Below are 27,956 nucleotides of genomic sequence, written 5' to 3' on the forward strand. Positions count from 1 at the left end.
CCCCTAAACAACCCTTTCATAAGAGTTGTGTTTTGCAAAGTTTGTAACCCCGGACTTTCAGTTTAAAGGACTGGCCCCGGCGTTTTGATCAGCTGCCAGAGTCAATCAGATTTCAGACCAACATAATCCAGTGACAAAAAGTTCAACGTATCAGGTTTTTTAAGCACGAACCTGATTCCTTGTGTTTAAGGAAGAACATTTAAGAAAAAGTATTGAGTTACCCGACAAAATATGTCAAAAATTAGAATCAGGCAGCTTCCAGTGTGTCCGTGTTTGTTTCCTGCACAAGAAAATGAATTTTATTAATAACCTCTTTAAAAATACTGAAAGCGTTATAATTAATTAAAAGATGATAAGCAAACAATGACTTGTGATAAAAACAAAAAGAAGTTGTTGTTGTTTTTTATAAATCACATACTCTTGCCCTCCGACGTTACAGAAATACCCACTTAACCACATTTTGTTTAAATGATATTGGATCGTATTTCCTGTGCGCTCTTCAGTGGACATAACCTGAACAGCTGTCGCTCGAAATTATGAATTATCCGTTATCTAGTGTGCACATTTCCACAGATCTACAGTTTAAATCTGGAGTGAAATATCTTGTCTTCAGAAGAGTTACAAAATAGGAAGTACTCTTATGAACCCAAGCGGACCTGAGAGTTATGCGTTTTGTGCGTGTTTTCTGTTCTTACTAGGCACTTTATCTTACATAGCCTACAGATTTTTGTAATTATTTAGGCCGAATCAATTGTAAATAATTCTTGTGTTTTGCAACAAGAAAGAAGGCATCGGTGCGCTGTAAATTTTAAGATGATGTACAGTATTGGCAATCATTTGGAAAGAGTGCTTAATTGAATTTGAGCTCCATTAATTGCGTTAAATATGTTATCTTTCTGATTAGCATGGTTTACAAAATATACAGGTCGGTTGAACATCTAAGTACTGCAGCAGTTCTTTTTTTTCCCCCCCAGGACTGTTAATTGTAATCTTTAACGTTTGTACATTCAACGAATTCAAATTCTGCCGTTGGTTTGAAGACACTGTTTATTACAATAAAATATCACAGCGACCAGAAATAAAAACAAAGAAACTCCTACTGTAGGTAACAAAAACAACAAGGGCAAATATTATTCTGTAAAGTTTGCTCCATCACGTAATAATACATTCTTTTTGTTGTTATTATTTCTGTTCGTCTTTTTATTCTGTGGAAATATATTCCTGGAACGTCATTTATAACTTGGGAGCGTTTTTTTTTGGAAGCCTTGATTTATGCATTTCTGTAATACAGTACCTCTGGGCAGAGCAAGGCACATGCTAAAAAGCCTTCCCCATCTATTCTCTCTGCTATTGACAGATTTTCCCTGGCCAGCTCCGTGGGTTATTTCACAGACCGTGCTCTTTCTCTCTAGCGCTGCCAGTGGACAGTCGCACACACACACCCACCTCTACCGAGACCCGCACATTCACATTTCATAGTTCTACTGTAAAATAGATAGAGGGAGTCTCAGAGCTCGCCATTCATAGACCATCCACGGCGAAATCATCATAATTAAAAATAATAATCATAAAAAAATTAAACATGGAGTCCGCTCCAGATCCAGCCAGCGACCCGGGCAACAGCTCCTCGGAGCCGGCTACCCCGGTAAGGGACACCCCGGTAAACCTGGAGACTCTCCGAAAAGCTGACCATCAAGCCCCTGTTCGGAGGCAGAGCTGCTCCAGTACCAACAGAGGTAAGCTGCTAATGTTTATAGACATCTGTGTAATATTAGAGGCACTGGAAAAAAAATATTAGAGGCAACTTTGAAAAGACAGACTGCTCCCGGTGTGTGTGTATGTGTGTGTGTGTGTTTTTAAGGGATCACGAAACCTTTTTTTTAAACGATTATTGTGTATATGTGAGGTGTCGCTGAAAACACCCGTGAAGCCGTTTTTCAGCAAATAAAAGTTTTCACAGCTGTAAATCTGTTTTTAATTCTGCAACTTAGCAAGTGCTACTGTATCAGCGCGTTCGGCAGCCCTCTGACGGCACCAGCCATAACTGGTGTTGAAGTAAGGAGAGCCGAGCGTGTGCAGAAGACACAAAACAGACATTTTTTCCCAAGAATTGAGGAAAATTAAATAAATTAGCCCGTGACCGGGAGGAAGCAAAGGAGACTGTAAAGTGATAGTCTCTTTACTGGATATTGTTATTTGGGAGGGCCGCCGACATTTGTCAAAAATATGAAATCCAGGGTGGTGTGTGCGAACTTTGGAAAAGTATGACAGGTGTTTCACGTCTCTTGAAAAGTAACTTCTGTGTGAATTGACGTTTAAAGGCAGGCGATTTTTTTTTAACTGCGCTGTTCAATTACTAAGCAGGCGCATATTTCAAGAACCACAAAATATTTGTTACACCGGCGCAGATTTTGTCAACGTGCTCACACGTTGCATTTGCAAGACAGGATCCGGGGAGTACGCTGATGACAGCAGCGTAACAGCGGGCAGATGGGTTTTATTACAATAATTTCCTCGGGTGTAGCAGTCTGATTTTTTTTATTAATGTCTGTTTCTTGCATTTTGAGCAGAAATATGGCTGGCTGTTTTACAGTACAGACAGTACGTAGCCACACCCACCAGACAGCCTCCATTCACGTAATGCAAGTGAAGTTGGAAAAAAATGGAGTGATTATATACTAAAGAAACTTGTTACAATAAAGTAGCGAGCGATGCCAGTGTTCACCCGATGCGCTGTGCATTTAAAATTTCATTCTATGCATTAACACGGGGCGGTCTTCTTCTATCGCATTTCCTCCAGCGAAACGTACTGTATATTTAGAGTCTGATACGTTGAATGTGGAATGTAAGCTGGTTATGTAACAGGTTTAGCCATAAGCAGTGGAGAGAGAGAGCAGGGAAAATCACTGCAATTCTTGTACGCTTTGCATAGACGGCCGCTGAAAGTCATATCCTCAGACAGAAACAAAAATTTAACTTTCTGCAATGTGCAAATCCGGTTGCATTTTTTGGGGATAGAAGCGTGCAAGACTTGTGTTGATCCGTTGCTATAGAAAGGAAACATTGTTTCACTTGGTAACTTGGTAGTTTGGAGAAATCCCTGGGTTATGTAATACCGGGCAAAGGCAGGTACAAAGGCATTTCGCTGTTAGAAAAATTTAAGGTTGATCTCACGGCGTTTGTATTGAATTCTGGCTCTGACACTCCTAACCCGGTGACCCATATTTCCCCCTTTCTGTATAGGATTAAAGCGCAATGCAAAAAAAAGGCTAGGGATATGAACGCCTTCACATTGTTATGTAACTCGTTATTTAGTGGAAAAAACAGCAGTAGGGGAGACCGGGGCAGACGGTTAACTTTTGCCGATGTTATGAGTTTGGTAAAACATTGACGCACCCATTCAAACGTGGCCTTCTTCCTTACAACAAAGCGGAATAAAATATCCTCTTTTATTATTTTTAAAATTTCTGTATTGAAAGTGCTCTTTATTAGAATGAGCTCGGTACCAATCTTTGGTCAATCCAGAATTGTTTGTATTTTGATTAAAATATCTCAAAAGTTCAAGAAAAAACAACAACAAAAACATCTGTGAGTGAATACTGTACCAACAAAAAGCATGATTTTTGAGGTATTTTTGATTTTCAACAGTTTTAATATCGAAATTGTACTAGTTCTGTAATTTGAAGGTGGGTTATAAGTATTTACAGGGATGCCGGGAGGGGGGTGTATTTAAAAGAACTGCATATTCTTTCCCGAAAAGTAAAGGGCATTTTCGATGTTTTTGGTGGCATCAGATTCATGAAAAATATCCATTACTGAGTTTCGAGCATGTGGTGCACCAAGTCAAGTAGAAAAAATGCTACCTCAAATATTTCTTTGTAAAAATTTCCTACCATGGGAGAAATTAAATGTGCAAAGTTAAAACGTACCTAAAAGCTGTACAAAAACAACAAATGTGACTTAAACTAAAGAATTAGAATCGACTTTGGAATGCAAATGAAGAACCATTAAATTTTAAATTACCACTAACTAAAATGTATAGTGAATATTGCAGTCAAAAGGTCAAAATTTGTTTTTGTACTTTTGACTAATTACATACATAATTCATTTTTGTTTCTATATTTCTGTAACTCACAGTCCTAAGAAACAGTATTTTTTGCTTTCAGAGACTTGCGAAGTCGCAGTTGCTCTCCAAAAGTGCTGTTAAGTAATATTTTATTGTTTACAAATGCATACATAAGGAGCACAAATGATGTGGCAAAATGCATTTATTATCCATTTAAAAATAATAAATGTAGTGATAGTCTGGAATGTAGCTTTTTCCTAAAAGTATACCAGAATAAAAAAGCAATTACATATTTTTATACTATTGTTATTTCCCTGAAAAGTTACTTATTAAACATTTTTTCTGATGTTTTTCTGCTTAATTGTGGTTGTAAATTCATGGAATAATGTTGGCTTTTTGTTTTTTTTTCTTCTTAACCCTAAGGTGATATATAATGTACAATTGGTAATATGATAGTTGGTCTACGTATGACTGTTTTTTCAGTGTGTTTATGTTTATGTTAAGATAAGTGGTTTTGAGGTGTGCTAAAACATGTCTCTTTACCAGCTTTTGACAGAAACAACATGCAAGAACTCATAGCTGTTATTACTGTCAGCTAGTAATTACTTCAAAGGTCCTTTAAGAACAATGTGTTTATTTTCTTCAACACATTATTCAACAGACTGAACAGATTTCTTTTTTTCTTCACATAATGGATTTCTTGACCCGGACTCTTTTTCAAGGCTACCTCTCCAGTTCTTCTCTGTGGCCTTCAAAACCATTATGAAAGTCAACCTAGGTTAATGCAGAAATTATGAAGGATATTGTTTTAAAAAAGATTGAGATGTAAGCTATTAAAGTCATTGGCAAACAGTGGTAAAAGTTGAAAAGGCTACATATTTTAAATTCTTTTGATATTGTAAAGGTTTGCTTTATGACCAAATTTATAAATTTGGTTGCTTCTTATACTGTATGTTGGGGGGTAAAATACTGCAGTAACAGATTCTGAATTGATCACAGTTTCAATTGTGAAAAATACTCTTAACATGTTTCTTCACTTCTACTAAAATTATTTAGTTTTTCAATGCGTGAGAAATTATTGGGCTAGGTTTGCAAGATAACATTGTTGTACTTTTGAATAAGAAAACAGTCTGTTTGCTATGTGGTCATATTGATCTTTTATTGAAATACAGTGACTCTGCTTAGGTAATAATATCAACAAAGAATAAAGGTTTATGATAAGCAGTGGTGTACATCACAAAGCAAAGGGAAAACACATGAAATATCTTTTAAAAGCAAAGCAATGAATGTAGCAAAATGGCAAATACTAAATGATATTGGCTTTTTACTGGGGAAAAAACATCCTTTTTGTGTCATGAAATTCTGTTTAGGTATTTGTAAAAAAATACCTTCTGGAGCAGTTGCTTTGTAATCAAATCCAACCATTGTGTTTAAGGAGTTAATTCAGGGGGTAGAAGGCGAGTTGTGCATTGTGACTTGGTGGTCTTGAAACATTAAAGCCGTAATGTTATTTAAAAATAAAGGGCTTACTTCAGCAAAATAAACTGCACAAGGGGAGCAAGGCTGGGAGAAGGCCTGACTGTGGAAGTCATTAACAAGGAGAAGAAAGGATATTATTTTCATATTGCGGTATCTCTTCGTTCATGAGAAGTAAGTTCTGAAACAATCAATATTAATGCTTGGGTTATGTAAGTAGATGCCCTCTGCGGGGACTGTGAAGAAGCCTTGCAATTACTAGCAAAGCAGTGGAGTTGCAGACTTGATGAGGGCCCTGGTGCCTCATTTATGCTAATTTTCATACCTGCATAACATCTTTCCAGTACAGCTTAGTACAGCAAGCCTTCACTGCTGAGGAGTCTAACTGTCCACAGCTCTGTTAGTAGTTGCACATTCACAGCTATAATTTGATGGCGTTTTTTAAAACAAAGCCCAAAGTCGTGTCCCCTGGGCACAGCACTGGGTGCTTTTCTTGTTCATCTTGTTACCTGTGTGTTCGGAGATAGACTTGTAGTAACTTGTAGTAACTTATGCTGTATACCTCCTGACTTCACATAATTACTCTTGTGCACTGCAATGCAGGAAGATTGAAGCACCATGATAGTTGGCCAGTATGCTGCTGAAGCGCAGTTATAATAACTATTTGTGAGGCATACATTGTGCTTTCATAGTCAACAGATTTTGAAATTTTCTATGACACAGTAGTGTAATTTCATAGGCTTTGCCAGCAGGGGGTTAACCCACAGTAGTGAAGCAGTGACAGCTATCCAGTTCTATTAAACCATTAACTGGGTGAGATGTTAACACACACCTGTCTGTCTGCCTGCCTGCTACCTAGCAACTGATCATTCACTGTAGTGAATGCATGGGTTTGCATGTGTGCCAGAATCATGCTGAAGTCTGGATTTCCTATTGTGCATTTTTAACCTTCATGCCATATTTTTCCATATGAAGCAGCAAAACTGTTTTTTCAGCACAGCAAAATTTGTAACTTATTATTGTTGGCAGGGTTTTGCTGTTCCTAAAAATCACAGTGCAGCCTGCCGTTATTGAGCACTTAAGTGGACTTTTACCACCACCAACTCTATTTATGAGGAGCTCTGTGGGTTTCAGACGCATACATGTTTACACTACAGTGACAGAAGATGGATGGGGCATGGGGGAGCTGAGGCCTCTAAACAAGGTTTTGCACAAAGCCTCAAAAAGCCCGGAGCTGGCACAGTGCACATGCAAGTCTTTTCAGCGGCAATGTAGTTATACTGTGACATTCTCAAATACCAGGGATTATGTTCTCTGCAGTAACTGGAGAGGGCAGGCTGCAGTTACCTGTAAGACTGCAACAGCAGATCTTCGAAAAGCGCCACATTAAAAATAGTGTCAATCTTGGGATGTGCAGGCCTTCTTTGATTTGATAACTGCTTCCTTTTGTCATTTTTCTTCACCCCTTTCAGTTTTTACACCTTATGGTAGTTAAATTGTGCTGTTGTCTTGACGTTCTGCTGAATTGGTTTTTATCGTTGAAGAAGGTAAAAAGGAAACAAAACATATATTCTTCAGCAACAAATGGAGTAGTTAAACAGAAGTTCAGGAGGAGTTCAAGTTGTAATCTCACACTTCCGCTCTCTTATGCATTAATATTGTACTGGCTGAGCACCTCTGTTCTCGTGTTTGGTGTCTTGGTCTTGTCAAAGACAGATGTCTCACACTCCTCACTTGACTCCCACCTCTTCTTCTCCTCCTGCTCACCTTTCTGATACGGCCGAATTTGACAATCCGACGACCATCGCCTCCCCACCTTGAACAAGCAGCCCTTCGGGCTCAACCTCTCCACGACTTCCTGCATCTGCCATGATGTCTGCTTTTTTTTCCCAGTCTGCTGATGTCGTCACCCCTCACTGGAACTCCAGAGCAACCAGGGCTGTTTCCTCTCCCTCTCCCGCTCCCTCTCCCCTCTCTTTTCCTCATTTTCCGCTGCCTCTCTTCCCCTTTCTTTCCATTTACCCGCCTCGTATACCGCCCCACCCTGTCTTCGCTGTTTCATCCATTTCCCTTCCCTTGGAGTGCCTCAAATCGCTGACGCTCACTCCCCCCTGCTTGTGTGAGCGTGTGGCGTCAGTCTGCACTGAGCTCCTCGTTCTCAACCTTTGCTGGCCCTGGTGTTCGTGCCAGTCGTGATACGATTGTACTTCCCCAGCCCTCTTACCCCTCCCCCCCCCCGCTGGTGTCCAAGTAATGTGGTGTTGGTCACAGATTCTTCTTCCGCCCCACAAACATTTATGGCTCTATCCTCATACACGTCTGCATCAGTGGCGATGACCTCAGGCTACTCTTTCCAGGTCAGCCTTGGATCTTCCACAGTTCATCACAGAATTCTTATCTCTACAGATCTGGAGATTGTTTGTCCACCGCCACCTGTGCACTGAATTGCCTTCCGTCGCCTGCATAATATGTGGGTCCCATTCACTCCATAGCATGGTGCATGTTCTTAGATTAATGTCCATGTGAATCCTTGCATATCTTAACTGACCCAATCAAAAAACCACAAACACCTGTCACTGGAGAACTCTGCATCTGTGTTTTGGGGTTCCATTAATCCTTTTTGGGGGTTTTGTCTGTCTTGACCTTACTGCCGTTGGCTGTCATTTCTGTAGCCAGGTGACAAAATGCCCAACAAATAGCAAGCATGCCCTTCTATTATCTGTGTTGTTTCATTGAGTTAATTAGAATTTGACCAGACTACTGAAATGTATGTTTCCAAGTCTTTTCCTGTTTTTGTGTTCAATTCCCCTGCTCACATAACCATGGCTATTTATTTCTGTTAAAAGGTTAGAGTATTTGTTACATTATTATAAAGTCCACAAAAATGTTGATTTCTATTGAAATATTGCTACAATCCTTATGCTTATTGTAGAAATACGTTAAAAATACACCAATACAATTTATTATACTAGATACTAAATTTTGACACTGAAGTTCTGAAAGACTGATTCTCCAAGACTATCTCAGTAGCTTAATTAGTTACATTTACATCCCTTTCACTAGAAGTCCTTGGTTATTTTGTGCAGTAAGATACGTTTTTAGGATAATCAGATAATCTTATAAAAATCTTAGTAAATTAGATGTGCTTTACATTAAAATTAAGAATTTTGCACAGGGGCAGCACGATGGTGCAGTGGTTAGACCTGGGGCCCAGGGTTCCATTACAAATCTAGGGTACTGTTTGTGTGGAGTTTGTATGTTCTCCCCATGTTCATGTGGGTTTGCACCCAGAGTCCAAAGACATACTGTTGGGTTCGTTGGCTTCGGGGAAAATTGGCCCTGATGTGAGCGTGTGCGCATCTGAGTCTGTGTACGTACGGCCTGCGGTGGACTGGCATCCCGTCCTGGGTGTACCCTGCTGTGCATCTGTTGCTTGCTGGGATAGGCTCTAGTTCCCCTATAACCCTGAATTGGATGAAGCAGTTAGAATTTTAATGGATGGACAGAATTTTGCACAGCCTTAGATGTATACACTACAGTTCTAGTATGTCGTTTCTCATTCCCTGATGAATACAGAGTCTATGAGAAATGAAAAACAAATTATCCACCGATCTGCAGGTGGTCAGAGTCCTTATATTTTAGTTCTGCGTGTACCTATTTCATGAAGATGAACCTTTGTTTTGGCACAGGAAAGTGTATTTTCAAAAACTGCAAGAGAAAAAAAAATCCATCACAAGATTTTCATCTGAAGTTTAAAGTTTACTGTGTTTAAAAATAAACTGTAGGCTTTAAGGGACGATTATTTTTATACAGATACCCTATGCGAAATACAGCACAGATCTAAGTGTCAGCACCCTGGTATTGGTTTATCTCAGTGCTTGTATCTATATGTGCTCTGGTGTATGTATACACCTTAGAACTGAGAACCCTCTGGTTAGATTGTAGCCTCAGGTCTCTGTCCAAGCTCTCTTGACAGCTAGATTAGGCCTCATGGTTCCCTGGTAATGAAAGAAGCTGTTTGGATCTAATTCGAATGCACAGCTTTTTTGAACAGCAGCTCTGCACTGAGAAATTATGCAGTGGGACTGCTTTTTTCATCTCAGCTCTTTGGGGTATTTCAGCTTCATTTGGTGGGCTTTTAATGCCTTGAACTTTTTTTTCTGCTGTTGCTGACATCTGCTGCCTATTTGGACTTCTGCTTTCAGTGCTGTGAGGAAAGATGTGTGTTTTAACTCTTGGGTATAAAGGGGTTAAAGATCACACATCTTTAGATCAGTGGTTTATCAGTAACTGTAACATGCCTGCGGTTAGTAGAGATGGTCTCAAACAGAACACTATTGTATGTTAAAAAGAATAGGCAGGTATTTTTTCATTAAATACAGTAACTGAAAAGAACTGTCACCTTTTTCTGTGACCTGTGGCAGCTGTAAGAGATTTCTTTAATGTATTGACAATACATTTGTGCAGGTATTGTAGGATGATGGAACATTTTATGTCTGTCTTGTGTTAATAAATGATAGAGTCTGTAAATTTGTACTGTTCTAAAGTGATCACAAACACAAAAGTTTGCTGACATTCTATGTCTCCATTAGCATTTAACAGTACATTTGGAGAGTTCTGTAACTCCAGATGTCCTTTTGGATGGCCTTAATGAATTTCCACAGTGAATGTTTTTGTGGGTCTGAAGCGTTTTGTTCTAAAAAAATGACTTTGTGGTGATTATTAGAGCATTGTGACACAACAGGTGTAGTTTGCAAGTTTCTCTTGACTGGTTCTTTTAGTTCTCAGATTGACAGGATCAGCTAATGATTCAAACTCTTCTTCTTTTTCAAAAGCCTGCCAAAGTGCCTCACAGACACAGTGGAGCTATAAAATAGCTTCCCTCTTGCTTAACCTTCCTATGTGGCATTTGTGCGCAGTGCAGGAAAAATCCCTAACAGGGAACCTAACTGCATAGGTTAGTGAAGCAACAGGGAAGCTACTTTATAGTTGGCCAGTCCGTTTTTCCTGGCATGCCCGAGTGTGAAAAAACAAAATTATTGTGCATGGTAATATTTATTACTAAATATTCAGTCAGTCTGTTGTCTAGAATAGTAAAAACATAATTAGGGTAAATAATATTTATGTCGCATGCCATAAAAGGTTAAACTATGAAGAAACAGAAAAAATAAACCTTACTGATTTTTTAAAGATGCTGTTTTCTGGCATGCATTGTCAAAAACAAGACTTGGGTGTTTTTAGGTCTGTATGAAATAAATTGGAGATTGTTTCATTGCTAATAACTGACCCCCTTTATTGACTATAAGTGGCTGTTTTAGCTTCTAAACTTTTTTTTTAAAACAAAACTGAAAGTTTGATCCAAATGGGACAGTTTATTTAGGAGTGCAGCTCACAAGGGGCATAATTGGGGCTGGCGAACATGTCTCAGCTCGTGACAGAAGCTAGATTTGATGTTAAATCTCCAGTGATAGAAGACAGAGCTCAGATCTCTGTCCCATTTACAGAAGTTAATATCTGAAATAGTCATCTGAAATAGTAATGAACGTAAATACTCTAGATGCATAATTATGTTGATTTAATTTGTAGCTTTAAACTTTGCCACTGAGTAGCTCAAGGAAAAGTACAACTTCAATGGAAGTAGGTATCAGAAACTCAATTCACTTCTGAAAGACTGCTGAAAAAGTTTTTCCGTTAGCTCTCCATATAAATTTTGTCCCTACAGACGTACATATTTCATTAAATATTTAGAATATTTCATTAAAGTAACCTACTGTAACAATCACTTACTGTAGTTTACTGTCCATGATGACAGCTTTTCTCCAATCAAACAAAACTGACAGGTGCCATGATTCCAGATTCTACATTGTAAGTCTCAAATGTCCTGTTCCTAAGTACTGACACTAAAAATGTCAAATTTTATTACGTTGTTAATTACATTTGCACACATCTGGATAGAACATGAGCTGATTCTGTGTACTGATTAAAGAACATTTACAACTCAAATGCTACACTATTGTAAAACCTTTTCCATCCCTCTAAATTAACACCTGTTTTCTAAAACATAAATTGTTTTTTTAATTTTTTGTAATATTAGGAGTCTATGTTTTTTATTACAAAAATTAATTTTAATTTCGTTTCAAAATATCAGGTGGTAAAATGAACACAATGTAAATCACTACTGTGTAATTCCAGGGAAAAGATTTAACAGTTTACTCTTGAACCAGAGAGCTTAAAAGATACAGTATAGTGATTCAGAAGTAAAGTATTTTTTTTAAAAAAAGATCTAAAGACATTTTGTGTCTGTATTTTAGACCCCGACAGTCATTGTCCTTTTTATTTAATACAGAGGTTGAGCAGCTTTTGTTTAAGTGGTGCACTAGAGACTGCTCAGGAAATGTTGCAAAGTTGATAGATAAGAACAAGGTCGATAACAGTTCACCTAACAGGTAGGGAGACTAAAAGACAACATTATCTCTCTTGCATGTTGAAGGTCTGACTGTTTCTGCTTAGGGATGCACATTTTGTGCTCCACTGCGACTGTTTTTTTATTTTAAGTTTATAACATTAAACTTTATTTTCCAGTGTGCAACAACTGGATATAAATACATGTATGTGTGAATATGTTTATGAAAATATGACATATTTCTGAAATAAATACACTTTCAGAAAATTCACATGAGATTCGGAACTAGTCCGTTTTATTAACTTGTTTTCATTCATCATTATGGCCATCGTAGCACTTTTTTCTTTTTTGTTTTTTTTTTTTATCGAAAGCGAAAGATCGAATCCCTAAAGGTAAAAGTCATTTCCATCCCGTTTCACAGGAACTGGCAGAGTTTTTTATAAGTGCTTGGAGTGAAGTGGTGCCTCTGGCCTGTCAGTGGGCTCATAGGACTTACCGGTATTATTGTTCTTTTAAAGAAAAAGAAAGTGTATTTGGTCAGCAGTGATATGTAACTGGGCTGCTGACAATTTCATTGACACCTTCATACAAATATATTTGAAGGAGATTTCAAAGTGAAGGCATTGTTTTGAAGAGAAAGCTTTTTGTTCTATTTTTAAAATTCTTTATGTTATTGTGAATTGAACAGTAGAAACGTATATGCATTTCTGATTGAATACTAGTAAAGCAAAGCATTTATAGCCAGGTTACTCGAGCTTTTACCTCAGTATATGACTTATTAAAAATGCAGCTGTACGTGTTATTTAAGAATCAAATCTTCTATTTTGCAGTACAATATACTAAGTTCTTTAATATTTGAAAATTGTAAGGCTAAATAAGCGAAGTAAGCTGACAGACAAAAAGCAAAGTGTTAATAAATTTAGAGATCAGTAAAATGTCAGCTTTATGTATCTGATTATTCTTTAAACAAGCAAATTATAATTCTTTAAATAAAATTATACAGACACAGCGCGTTTTTAAAGCCCCTTCCAGATACTGTAGACACTTAATCAAATTTGTTTCACACTGGAAGCTTGTCTGATTTTTAAAACACCCTGGTGACTTTTGAACGGAGATTGCGATTAGATTCTATTTTAGTTACTTGATAAAAATCTTGCGATGTTCTACTGAATTTCAAGAATGCCTAATGCAGTAAAGAGTAATATTATTTTCTGTCTCCTTGCTTACCTATAGATGAATCCAGAACAGGTTTTGAAAATTTGAAATTTTGTCCAGGAATGTTTGGGACCATTTAGGTTTTCCCAATGTCTGCCTTTGTCTGTAGAGGTATGAAAATAATTTACATGGCTTTTTGAATGAATGAATGAATGAATAAATAAATGCAATTCACAGTTTAGTATAGGAGAAATAAATGGACATATTAGCATATTGCTAAGAGCTTTGGATTTCTTTGCTTCTACCATTTGTGTTGTCTAGGTATAAAATAACAGAAATTGTTTTGTGTTTGTGATTGGAGATGTTTCTTCTAATAAATGATCTTAATGATGGATTTAAATTCCAAAGACTTTTTTTTATACCACGATAAGCACTCTTAGCAGCTCAATGGGAAATACACTGGAAGTGACAATAAATAAGATTTGAAGTAAAATTGTATTTTTATAACTGTGGTTGTTCTGCAATGCTTTCTAACCAGCTCCCAGCTGAGTGCTTGGATCTAAGATTGAATGAAAGGCACAAGTCCACTGAGTTATTTAATCCTCTCTTTTATTACACCCTCTGAAATAAATGGTTTACCTGAATGGTGAGTTTCTGAGTGCTTTAAGTCCTAACAGTGCACGGGGGCTTCAATAATATTGCTATACCAGTTAACCAGTTGAGAATAAACTCTCATTCAGCATACAGCATTGATTTGGGAAGCACAGTTAAGGAACTTTCAGAAATTGATCTTGTCAAGGAGAATCGGACAAGAGTTCACTGTAACTGAGATGTCGCCATGAAAGAGAGAGAATGTTCTTTTTGTTCACAAAGGAATGAAACAAGATCTTCAGTTTCTGTGAAAAGGACTAGCTCTGGTTTAACTTCTTACTTTAGTAGTAGGATCACCTGAGAGCACAGACAGTAATTCTAGAAAATACAGTGGAGACTGTCCCCTGTTTCGATTCCTGTACATCTTCTGTTTAGCTCAGACTTTAGACTCTGAAGTTGATGTAGAAGCTGCAGAAATTATAGTAATGTGTTATGTTGTACTGGAACATAGGCAAGAAGAAAACGGTTATTTTAGCATCCATATGTAATTTCTAATAGTAATAATTATTTTGATAATGCTATATTTTTGGAAACAAAATAGCATCAGCACTTCTTACAGTTTTTAGTAATAAAAATCTATTAGTGCCACCCCAAGCCTTCCTTCCTTCAAATATTTTCTTCTCATCTTGTCTAACGATTCTAAGCTACAGTGTTTAGCAGAAAGAAGGTATTAGGCTCTTTGTGCAATACTGAGTCATATTTGTTTGGTAATTAAATATTTTTTACCTCACTAACTATGTGAAAAAATGAAACGGGGAAAAGAAAGGCAGGAGACTCTGAGTTTGAATTACACCAGGTGGGAATTTTATACCATGGATAGCTTTGCCTAACAAACAAAGTGCGTTTCACATTGCACCAATCTAGGCACGGTGACACAGAATTTGAATGGGCTGGATATACTGTGCTTAGGGCACAGGTGACTTACTAATATATCTTTCAAATTGTCTTGCAAAGCTATAATTACCCATTACTGTTGTTCTTTACTCATTATGCAAGCTCCACTGCCCAGACCACACAATCAATTAAAGTATTCTAAATCATTAGAGATGTCAGCAGCTACAGGGGCTGGAATTCTTTCAGATTCCTATGTAATATTATACCGAATAAAATGCAGATCTTTTGCATTAATCCTGTTGTAGATGCCATTTAAAATATTTAGATATTTATCTAAAGGTCTTTCAACTTTCAGACCTGATTTAGAATATTGTGTACAATTTTCGTCATCCAGTTGCAAAACATTTGACAAGAGTAAGCAGATACATATTCCTGCTTTCAAAGGAATGTCCTAATGTATTCTAATAGGCTAAATGAGCTAAATCCTTTTATAGAGAAGAATATGAGGGGACCTGATTCAAGTAATAACAATCTGGAAGGGCAATGATAAAGTCAAAACTAGGGACTTGTTCAGAATCTGCATTGAGACATGCACCACAGGACACAAATGGAAACTAATGGGAAGTTTGTGTGAAAAATGACTCTTTGCCCAAAGGGATGTGGGAGTATGGAACAAGCTACCCAGTCGTATAGTTGAAGCAGATAATCTGGCTTCTTTCAATACAAGTCTGGACAAGATCATTGGATCAACTAGCTAGATTAGATTTCTTAATTTCTTTACTCGTACAGAACAAATACTTTTTTAATATAATAATAATAACTTTGTGCTGCTGAATAGAGATACTGCACATTATGTTGCAAAAATGTGAAAGGCGATGACACTGTAAAGAATACAAGACCATTGTGAGGTGTTATGTCTATTGTCACTGTTTGTCAGTAAATAATGTTGTTATGGAACAGGTTTATAAATTCTCTTGTGATACTACTACGCTCTGCTTTCTTAGATTATACAACAGAAAAAACCCTCCCTTGTTCACATCTGGCACTTGATTGACTGATCTTCCCTGTTGATGATGTTCTGTGAAATTCTTTTTTTCCTCTTTTGATGAAAAGGCAGAAACCTGGGGCGGCACAATTCATGGAAAACAAGCTAATGGGAAAGAAGAAGAATATACTGTATTTTAAAGAAGTAATGACAAATTGGAGTTTTAATTGTGAAAGAATATTCATTATCTGTCATTTCATATTAAGAGACTGCTGCTTGCAGAGCTCATTAATTTCTGCTAGCTCCAACAGTAATGTTTGGCCTCTCTTACCTGGCTCTCCGCCATAGAATCTACTGAAAGAGTCACTTCATCTTAGTCAGGGACAGGTGGAAATTTTCTGCACAGTTCTAATTGGACAAAGTGCCTTTCAAACACCTAGCCTTCACTCAAAGACCAGATTAGCAGCTAGCAGACGCATCAATACAGGTTTTCTTTTTATTTTATTTGCCACTGATCTTGTGCCTGGTGTATATGACAAAGCCATTAATCAATAATGCAAAAAGTACTCAGAATGTCAGTATAGAATTCTTGCCTCATAATAATAATAATTACAGTAGTAATTCTAATGAACCAAAAAAAGACTGCCCAGTTAGTTTAGAACTTTGTGTATCAGTTCTATGCAGATTAATTTTCTTCCTGGTTGTTTCTGAAGCATGGACTATTTTGACTGTGTGTGCGTTCTTTTTTGAGAAATAACCAGATCAAATTACGAGGAAATCTTTTCCTGTGATGTTGCAGTATGCATTTCTGATGTAGATGCAAATATGATGAGGTGAGGGCAAAACAGAAGAAAGTCGGGGACAATTTTTATTCTGTTGCCTAAACAAAAGTTAAATTGGTGTATCTTTGCATTTTGATTTGGTGCATTTGAGGATATGCTAAACTAAGGTATGGATGAAGCTGAGTGCGTGATTTTTAATTCTTGAACAAGAAAGAATCTGAGAAATGATAAAAGGTGTAAAACTGCAAAGCAACTGAATACTAATTTTGCTCACAGTCAGAAAAGGCCAACTTTAATAATACAACAAAGAGGGTATGATGCATATATTATATTACAGTTGTTTATTTTTTGATAAGTAAAAACAAAGAACTGACAGAGGCAGCTCTCATGTGTCTGCTTCATCAAAATTCTTTTTTTTTTGTGGAAAAAGAATTCACTTGACATTTCACAGTGTTTCTTATTGAAAAAGAATTCTTACCAAATCCAGTCTGAGTTTACAATAGAAATATCCTCGATTTTTTTAAGAGACTGAGCGTGGTGACCATTTCAAAGGCCAGCGAGTATAATGCACAGTTTAAGGCCACGTCTCGTGAAGCATATTCCCGAAAATTAAGGAAGCAGTTGCAAACCTGTGCCAGCTGATAGATCTAAAATTGAGACATGTATGGATGTGTAAAACCTCTCCCATCCTACCAACCCCCCCCCCCCCCCCCGAAAAAATAATACAACTTCATTTTATTAAGCATTGTGTTTCAGGTACGTTGGAAATGGAAAGCTGAATATTACGAACCCTGAAATATACTAAAGAATTACACCCAGGAGCTCAAATAATTGCTCTGTAAGTGTCACCCTTAGAACTATGCAAAGTTATTGTCCTTAAAAAAACAGGAAGGATTCCCCTTGGAGTATTTCCTTGTAGCTCTATTTCACCCAAAATTCAAGCTATGATACCTTTTGGTGACATGTAATAATCCTGTTCTTTATTGTGAACATGCGACATCCATTACAATGACTACAATCTGATGAATTATTTGAATAGCCTTATTCCACTCCCTTCCGAAGTGTCTAACAGTGAGTAGTAGTTGCAAAAAATTCCTCTTGAATGCAAAGCTTGACATAAATTAAAAAATTATCACTGGAGGTTTGTGCCAATATAGCCCTGAGCAGTTAGCATCTCACGTTTCATGAACCATTTGTGAGTACAAAAATATTAATAATTTGGTTCCCGTGCTACTTAAATTTGGATTGCAAAATACACAGAACACCCAGCATCTTTTCCTGGTTGTGGATTATTGAATCAGTTAAAAATGTTTTTAAATTAAATAAAAAGACTATAGCAAATGGCTCAAGTTTACAGTATAACTTATTCTTCACATATGGTTGAACAGATGCTGCTGTGCAGTTAAAGTTGCCTTGGCTCATGTCTTCTCTTGTATCTCCGAACATTTATCAGGAATGGCTTCTTCTGCATCTATCAGAAAGAGGGTGTTTTCGCCATAACAGAGTGATTAAACCTGAGGGAAGAATTTTAACATTGCACAGCTGCAATGGTGTTTACAATTGCTCTTACTGCACGTGATACTTTTTCTTAAGAAATATGTTGCTTGAAATATTTGGTAGAGTAAGTAAAGAATACTTGGGCTGTGGAAGTAGCTGAGCATTTATATCACCACCTCTTCTCAGCAGGCATATCTGCAAAGTTGTAAGATAAGATAAGATAAGATCAGATCACTTTATTGGCCATATACAATTGCTTGTATTAGGAATTAGTATTTTCGCAGACCCCATCTTGCTCTCCATGAGACACACAGACAGAGAGAAGCTGGGGGTCAGAGCACAGGGTCAGCCATTGTACAGCGCCCCTGGAGCAGTTGGGGTGAAGGGCCTTTCTCAGGGGCCCAACGGAGTAGGATTCCTCTGCCGGCTGGAGGATTTCAATCAGCAACCTTCCAGCCACAGGAGCAGAGACCCTTAACCACAGAGCCAGCGCCAATTTTTGTTTTGATAAGATCAAAGAAACACCCTAACAGGGGCTTGAACCCTGGACCCTCTGATTGAAAGTCTGATGCTCTACTGACTGAGCTATCCGGGCTCTGAGTAAGGTTGGGCTCAGAGAGTTAGGGTTTCTGGAATTTAAAATCCTGCACTACTTGGACCATTGCATTTTGTTACAGAGAAGAAGTAACTTGAATGTGCTGCCTCAGAAACGTATGAATGCTTTTTAACCTGCAGGGTTGAAAACCTTTCGTACAGCTATTATATTTGACAGGCTTTACTGCTCTCAATTACTAAGATGTACTTGTTTGAAGGTATTTCTTTCTAAACACTTCAGAGGTCCGCATTTGATGAAGTAGATGAATGCAGGTAAAATAAATGCAGAAACTCGGGTGTTGTAATATAGTATTGCCACATCTGAAATTTCACACAACCCCCAGAAGAGGGCACAATGTAATGAAAACCAGGACTTTAAAGTACATGGTCAGACTTGGGGAAGAGTAGGTATCTCAGCTTTCATAGACCAAAGGCCTATCTGCAAAATTACAGAACAAAATAATGTCTGGACTCCTAAGAGGGTTTTGTGTACTCGCATGTATTTGAGGCAACTTGGAAAAAATCAATCTGGATTTTCTGCTTTCCTGCAGTTTTTGCTCATGGCCTTGCCAGTGACACATAGGTCACAGAGCTAAAAGACAGTTTAGCAAAACACACCACACTAGTTCATTGATGATAGTGTCAGACTGCCATGGGCTTCCTCTAATATATTAAGTAAAGGCCAGCCACTCTGCTGGGCTCATGATTATAAAAGACAAGTGTAAATTTACCCTACTTCTTCTAAGGAAACTCACACTGTTTTCTTGAGTGAAATGCAAAATAATCCTATAGTGCGGTCCAGGTCTACCTGTTATTTATCTTTTTTTCATAGAGATGTACAGTACATTGTGATAACTAGTGCTTCCTTTAACTAGCTCTCATCCACTGCAGACCAGAAGTTCTCATTCTACAAAGCAGATGGTATGGTGCTACTGTATATTTGTTTTCAACTTTTCTTCTAAGCATGCTGGGTGTGTTAGTGGATGGAGTATGATCAGTAAATCCTTAGTAGGGTGCAGGAGGTGTGACCTTCTGTCTCCTCATTTACTTCCCGAGCCAGACTCTCCCCTGCCACACACCCCAGCCTGCTCGCTGTCTTAAACTACTTCATTTTACACAATTAAGTGAGACGACTGGGTATCGATTCAATTTTCACAATTAAATGAGATCACCTGGATCTGTTGAACATTATGAGTTTGTCACTAAGAAAATAGTTATCAGGTTCCAGAGTGAAACTCTAGACCTTTTGGATTCTGTGAAACTACAGGTATGTACTGTATGAATTGTGGGGTTTTGGCATTACTTAAATTCTATTTATGGGAGAAGAAATACTGTATAACTTTCAGAAATAGCAAGAAAAGTAATTTAAAAGTAAAATAAAAGTTTTTCCTTCGTTATTATGTCTGTGCCTAAGGTGCAACATGGTTTACACTCTTGATAAAAAATAGGAAATACAGATATACTGTAGTTCTGAGCCACATCTGGCAAACATTAGTATAAAAAAAACAGAATAACAATATCAGGTGATTAGAACTACCAGAAGCATTCACTATTATTTTAGTATATTATATACTATACTATACTATAAATATTATAGTATTTTGAGTTTACCACTGTAATCTGAGGTTAAGTGGCTTAATGAGAAAGATGTCCATTTCCTTTGTTGGTTCCTGACATGCAGAGAGTTAAAAGAAAAAAAAACAAATACATTTAATCACATTTTTACATAAGTCATTAGTTTTACTTTAGCCTAGTTCAGCACCACTGCTATGAACTTAAAAACTAATAGTGAAGATAATATTTTTTTATATTAACATTATGTGCAATTACTTATTTTGTAAGTCACCCTAGATGGGGGTGTCTGATAAACAAATAAATAGGTTTTATGGCTGTGCTACAGAGACTCTCGTAGAGACTATTTCGTAGTCACTAAAGTGTCTTAGGGTTGTACTGCTTTGTGTTTGCTAAGAGAGATACAAGCAGGTATGCAAGTTAAGACACTCATAGAAGATACCTTACCCTTACCAATGCATATATATATATATTTGAATAAAATGTCTTTTACTCCCCTACCCCTGTAGTGATACTTGTAGCTGTGAACCTCATGACTTACCTAACATCTTTAACTGCCTTCCGATACCTCCTGAAAGCACACCTATTGAGAATGCACTTGGAAAACCTGTTAACTTTCTCTTACAACCTACAGCCTGTTACATCAGAGCTACGCTATCTGGCATTTGCCATTACAGAAACAAACATTCATTTGGACCCTAAAGCATGTATTGTGTTGCCTGTTCGGAGCATTGTTGTAGTGCTCAACAACGTTTCCTTTAATTTTTGTTTTGCTAGTGTACTGTAGTTCTCTCCTTTATTCTCTTTGATGGTTCTTTCTGTATCTTGTTGTCTATAACAGTTTGATTTAAATTTAAACTGCATCTTGCGGTTTGTTAGCACCTTCTACTTAAGGCTTCATCATATAATTTATCTACAGTTACCTGGGACTTTATTGTGTTCCTTTATATACAAAAGAGCTCTGTTATTTGCTCTACAGTAAATCATCTTGAATTAAGGCATCAGTCAAATGAATAATAAACGAAGTGTTCCAGAAGATAATCCAAATCAATTTATAGTATTCTAAAAGCAAACACTAGTGTGCTTGTTGGCATGAGAGCGCTGTATAAAGTTTGGAGAGAAAAAAGGCCATGACATAAAACACAGTTCACAGCAGCTCTGCCACTCTTTGGCAATTGAGAGAGAGAAATTGCAGCAATAACTTGCAGCAAAGCAGTGCTCTGTTTCAGTGCCTGAAGCATTTTGGAAAAGCATTTATTATTAGTCATAGGCTGCAGTGTTATTATTATCATTATTATTGTTGCGGGTGTAGTTAATATTGTTTTTATGATTGCTACTTCATTTTCATGTGCCAGTAACCCTGCAAGCACATGACACAGCCTTGTTGCGTGCTGATGCTTTAAGAGGACCTGTTGTTGCATTTTCAGTTTTCTTATATGAGAGACCCTCTTCTGTGAAAGGAAAAGGTTTGTAAACGGATTAACTAATGCAGGCATGGGTGTATCCTAGAAGTATACCTAAGGTCATATACTCCATTCCAGAAAGACTGTATTTCCTGACTGAAAGACTGAAATTTTTGATGCAAACCCAGAGTCCTTTGTGTGTTCAGGCTGTGGATATATACAGTATATATATTTGCTTGTCTAGAGGTTATTTTATATACAATAATATAATTATGTTGTGTGTGCTAAGTATCACTGTGAACATGGTTTTATTAGCTTTTACTTTTACAGATGTACTGTGTGCTTAGTTGCAAGGTGCTGGCTCGATGCATTTAATGGTTATGTTGCTTTTAAAAATATGGCTTCCTTTAATAATTTAAGTAGAATTGATCTTTCTTAATAGCTCAGGGGCAGTATTTGTGTTATCAATCCATGAAGCAAAACTATATTTTAAAAAGAGATACTGTACTGTACAGTTAAAAAAAAGCCATGTACTGTATCTGAAATGCTTTTTATCTGGCAAAAAAAAGTACATTTTTGTCCTATGTATTGGTGGATGTTTTCTTTGTGCAGCAACAGACATACAGTTTAAGTGAAGCAGTGTGCGATACGTGGCTGATTCTTACAAGAGACCTCCGAGGACACAAGTGGCTGTTAGTAGCAAAACAATAATGAATTCTCTGCTTGAACGGGCCAAGGCTAATTCAAGCAGTGACAGTTGGGCTGGGATTTGAGTTCACCCTGGCAGTGTGATGTGAGTCTCTGCTGAGGCCTTCTCAATCCAGGGCCCCTCTCTCTAGTAAGCACTTGGTTCCAGAGCTAGGCTGCCCAGTCTATTTCTATTCCCACTTGAGGGGACACTTGGTAAGAGAGTGAGCTCGCAGTGGTTTATTTTAAATGCAATATGATTACATGAGGACGAGTGTCTTTTACTTTGCTCCAGCAGTGCCTGGCAGAGCATTCATCGGGCTGCTTGTCTTTACAGTCCTGCCCATTTCCTGTTCAGCAAGGGGCATCTCCTTGCTCCAAGTGTCTGTCTTTCATTTTCATGAAAAAAAATGAAGGCACATTAGTTTTAGGCTAAGAAAAACTTTAAAACATTCTCATAAAAGACCAATGAATAACTGGAATTTTCAGGGAAATGAGAGGATTTGCTGTTTGTCAAGTGCAGTGGTGAAAAATATGAAGTTTGCTTTAGCAATGAGTCCCCATGTCTTTATTATGGGACCATTGGCTAACATTGTGTGGGTGTTCTTTGCTTGGTGGTACATTGTGATTTGTTAGCTTTGCTTTCAGGGTTCACAATGAGCAGTGAAGTATAAGTACGTACTGTACCTTCAGAACCATGTGATGTCCGTGTGTCCACAGCTATCCAGATGGAATGCAGAGGGTTGTTGATTTTTAATAGATTAAGCAGCACTGACAACTACACTGAATCCAATTCATTCTAAGCGTAGGTTAAAAACAAGAAGACAAGTTGACGCTAACAGACTGATAAAATTGAATAGGTCAAGTGCTTCTTTACATTAGCACATGACAGTGCTTTATCACGCTGTCTAGCCAGAATATCCTCCCACATGTTTCAGCGCAAGCAGTGAGATGGCTTTCATTGCTGTTGTCTGCATGCATGTGTTAGGGTGTTGGCAGTCTACCCCAGGCCTGTGTACTGAAGTCATCACAGCAGTCCTACATGCAGTATAGATGCATGCCTATCAGCAAGGATAAAAAGCAAAGGATAGATTCTGATTAAGACTGCGTTTGGTTTGCAATGTCAGAACTCGTATCTCATCTGAAGGGAGCGTGGCTGATGGAAGACGAAGGAGCTGGTTCTGTCTCGCTGATGCATGCACTTGTGTTTTGATAAAACAGCTTGTAGTGCACTTTGGTATGGACATTGGGAGCCCAGGCACAGCAGGTAGATACGACTAATAGCATCAGAGATTCTTGGCATCTTTTTCTTCTTTGTAATTTTCATTCACCTTTATGTTTACTAACAAAGTCAACAAAGTAAGCTTGTGAAAATATGATTTTATATTCTTGGATGTGCTGTATCAGTTTATGGGCGATATGTAATTATCATGCAGCTTATTTTGCTTTGTTTAAGTTGTTTCATTCATGAAGTACAGCTACCAAGCTACAGATTTGAGGGAGAATAGGAAGCCAATGCACAGTGTTAAATCAGCGACACTGTTTTAAAAGTCTCTAGACAACCTGGAAATAATTCAAGAACCCCAAAGAGATTTGTGGGTCATGGATTAGAAGCAAGATGTCATTAGATCCTTGTGTCCTCTAAATGAACTCTAAAGATAATGTTTTAATTCTTATGCAAGTAAACAGCTTTTTTTATGAAAACATTCTTAGTACTACAGAAAAAGAAATATTTGCATTGGATATATTTTTGTGCTTGGAGTTTAAATTTGCGCACACACTAGTTATGAAATGAAAATGATCCTTTTTACAAATGATATAACGTTTTATAAAGAAGCTCTTCCTTTTTTTTTACTATAACTTTATATTAATGGATTTCCTTTAGAAGGTACTTATAACTAATATATATACTAATCAAGAGAAATATGTCCTATGAGTATGTTACACAGATATAGAGAGTGAGAGCAATGCAGAGAAAAAGCCAGAAAAAGTCTACAATGACATGATTTGTTTAAAAAATATTAATACATGTATTTCATTTACAACATGTTGTATTTCACAAACAGACATAAACATACAAAGTGTGTCTGAAATGCATTTTAATTAAAGATAATTAATTTTAATGTGTATTTCATTATGTTTCCCAGTGTCTTTTTCTCTATTCCAGTGTATCCCTGCAGTACATATTTCTGTTCCATATGGCACTGCAATATGTTTAAGGACTGTTGTAATACCGCTCAGTCCTTAAGCGTCATTCTTAAAAGTGCTAATGTGGTGTAAGCAGTCTATTCGGGAGTTCTTGGAGGTGCCCTTGGCCTCCTCAGTGAAGTGTATGAAGTGCCTTGTGCCCCTTGTTACAACAAAGATTTTAGCTGTTGGAGACACTGCCTGGAAGTAGACGCGTCCTTGGAAGTCTCCTTTTCGCTTCTTCTTTTGGGTTTGATTTTTTTTCTCTTTCTTTTAATATCTGATCTGTTTTATACCGGAAAAAAAAGGCTGGAGGTACAGTAACAACTGTGAATTTAATAAAATACTTACAACCACTCAAACACCAGGATGTGTTTTTAATATTTGTCTCCTATAAATACTGTACATTAACGCATATGTTTTTGGAATGAATGAGAACATGGCATGGTTATTCATTTTTTTAAAACTTTTTTTCATGTCCAGAAGTTCAAGCCTGCAACAGATAACAGTAACATAATACCACTCTTTTCAGGTATAAAAAGCAATATCTCCAGACTGATTTCCTGTACAGATGTGAACAGAAAGGCTTCAGAATATGACTGCTTTGTTAGTTTGGGATGGGAACAACAAAGCATGAAAATATAAAGTGCTAGATATACAATATTTAAAGTACTGTATATAAGATATATATATTTCAAAACTATCAAAACTTTCCTTAATTAAAAATCTGATGTTATAATCCTGCGCATTTTAGTAATGAGTAGCTTCAAATAGGCAGCACATATGCATCACGTACAAGGAAAAATGCAAATTTACTGTACTAGCCTGATATCTGGGGAAGAAGGTTTACTGTCTGGATCTGGGCTACAGCAGCACAGTTTGTTGTTCCAGATAAGCTGAAGTAGCCTTCTGAGTGCTAAAGGGTTTCAGCATTCTTCTGCCAAACAATTCATTGTGATAAGTAAAATTTATTCACACACTAGACAATCTATAAGAACATTTTCAGTGATCTGTGTGCTATTTTCAAATTAATATTTACCTTAATATTGATATTTTAGTAAAACCTCAGTATATAAAAATTAAAATAACAATGTTAATATTCATTATCGTGTTAACAGTATATAGACATTACGATAATAATAGTAATATTAATAATAATATTTACTTTCATTTTTTCCCCCAGTTCTTTAAAGGAAGCATAGCTCAGGTTTAATTCATTCATTGCTGCCTAATAATCTTCATCCCAAATTAAATTCATTTGGAATATGACATTTTAATTGGTACACCATTCCTATTAATTGGACAAATTAGTGTGTGTCTGTAGGGGAAAGGCAGCTACAAAGTGAAGTGATTTAGAATTCAATGTTTGGAAGTAGAATTGAGCTTTGTTTAATTCGCTCCACAGCTAGTCAGTCAGGAGACTGTGCTATTGCTTGGGGTCTCTGTGGCACAAAAGGCACACATTGTCTTCATTAAAGGCGATTAAGGAATAGGTCAATTTAATCTGCTGGGCTGTGTGGAGTAATGCATTGCATCCTATGAAAATGCCTTCGTCTGTTCTGGGCTTGTGAATCTGGTCAGCCGCTCAGGCATGAAATATGAGCAGTCAGTTTTTATGCATGTGTGCATGTTGGAGTGCATGTCTGTGTTTAAAAGTCTGTATGCAAAATCTGTCCCAGTGTTGTGCAGACAGACAGCTGTCTGCTCACTTTTTTAGTGCCGGGAAAAAGTGTGCTGTATAAAAAAACCCCACAAAACTGTACACATACCTTGTGTAAATCACTGTATTGACAGTGTACTTGTTGGCTAATATTAAAATAATGGAAGACAAAATTAATATGTCCTCCAAGTGATATTTTTGTTTGTTCAAAATTATTACCTACTTTTTTTATTTCTCATTTTCTGGCTTCATAACACATGCAGACGTCCAATATCATGTAATGAGATGATTAGTGTAGGATTTAGGTTGAATTCTGATTCCATGCTCTGTAAGAGATATCTGTTTTTTCTGCTCTGGATGGATGCTATAGTATATGAAGATCTAAGAGCGTTTTATAAGTGGAAGAGAAGGGAATATTTGTTTCTAGATTATCACAAGCACAGCTTCGGTAAGATAAAGGTTTAAAATAGGATATATCAAAGATATGAAGTTCCAATTGATTTTCCTTAGGGAAACATTCTATTTGGATGACCAAGAAGAGTACGCGTCCCTCTGAAATTGGTGTTAATTTATCCTGAATCAAAATTTGGCTATATGAATAATACAGGTTAATTACAGATTTGGCCGGTAAAATGTTTAGTATGTGTGGCTCATTTTTCATAATTTTCTTTGCATTTGTTTACTAGGGACACCATATGGGAAACAAGCCTTTTTGCAAGGTGTCCAGAGAGAAGCTGACACAGACTTAATGTAAATCTAAAATTAATATTTCAGGGCAGGCTGGCCACCTGTCTGGTGAGAGAGGGAGATGGAGCCGTCCATTTGGTTTGGAAAAAAGTGCCAGGGGGACCAGGTGTAGCTCTTTCACCCCATATGTCACCTGCTGGAGGAGAATTTCATAGGTACAGTAGGTGCAGCTCTGGAAAGTCTTTAGTCATGCTTTCTTTACACTGAAAACCCTTATGACTGCAGGTTTTTTCTCCTCCAGCTCATACATTTGTGATACTGTGGCTCAGGTGGTTTTTGAATCTTTGGACATTGTTATAGCTTGGATGCTGACATCATAAGCATTTATTGTGCAAGGCTGAGTCAGAGATACTGTTGAGAAGCTGGTCAGGATGCCTGTGCTGATTAGATTGCCATCTTCTCTTCATTCTCTTTTCCCAGATTAGATTAGTCAGTCTTTAGTGGTCCTGCAACAGAAAAAGTGTTGTGCCGGACCAGCTGAGAACAACTGTGGCTATGCACTGTTAATTTATTTAACTGATGCTTTCATCCGAAGAGACTTCGGATGTTCAAAACGGATGTTTTGAAGAATCGTTTTATATGAGAGTTCCGAGATCTGAGAATATCCCGAAATCTCACTGCATATAACATGGCAGTTCGTTACAGTTTAATTAGTGTTCAATTAGTTTTTTATTTTTAAAATAAACAAATGTCAATTTAATGATTTACAAATTATTATGATCCATTATCATCAATAGACCATTTTCAAAATAAACTGTAAGGACTTTACAGTAGGTAAGATTCAGTGTTCAATTTGGGTACTATTTAGATTTGCAATTGAACAGATTTTTTTAAACAAAAACATTGAGCTACCCAATATTTTAACCCCATCAAGTTCTGAAGTCCCACCTTCATGAGTCCTGACGTTTGTATTGTCATCATTATTTGACTTCTATGTAAATAAATTCCATTCTCATGCTTCAGTTTTTCCCTCTGATGTACTGTACTAGTATGATGCTACTGTACATGATACTTGTCTATATACTGAACTGCTCACATTTAATGTCTGGATTCAGTGCTTTTCTTACCTCTACATTTCTGCAGAATCCTTTAATATTAGTTAATCTGTGCACCTAAAACCACATTTTCCAAGTTTTTAGAGCTGCTTTAAAATAATACATTCATACACTCATATGCACAAACATACATTCATAAACTGCCACAGCCATTGCAACCAAGACAAATCAGATCTGTTTGGAAGATAAAGCACCCTCAGTC

General features: G+C 37.2%; 1 protein-coding gene across 1 annotated transcript in view; it reads left to right on the forward strand.

The window, feature by feature from the left end:
* Positions 1-1,495: 1,495 nt before the first annotated feature.
* roraa (RAR-related orphan receptor A, paralog a) overlaps positions 1,496-27,956 on the forward strand; it is a 266,296-nt gene continuing 239,835 nt past the window's right edge. Inside the window, exon 1 of the mRNA XM_088922048.1 lies at positions 1,496-1,736. Within this exon, the coding sequence (XP_088778174.1) occupies positions 1,583-1,736 (154 nt within the window). The 5' untranslated portion in view covers positions 1,496-1,582. The remainder of the gene's footprint in view (positions 1,737-27,956) is intronic.

The sequence above is a fragment of the Atractosteus spatula genome, chromosome 7 (genome assembly GCF_055471065.1).
Source record: "Atractosteus spatula isolate fAtrSpa1 chromosome 7, fAtrSpa1.hap1, whole genome shotgun sequence".
Lineage (NCBI taxonomy): Eukaryota > Metazoa > Chordata > Actinopteri > Semionotiformes > Lepisosteidae > Atractosteus > Atractosteus spatula.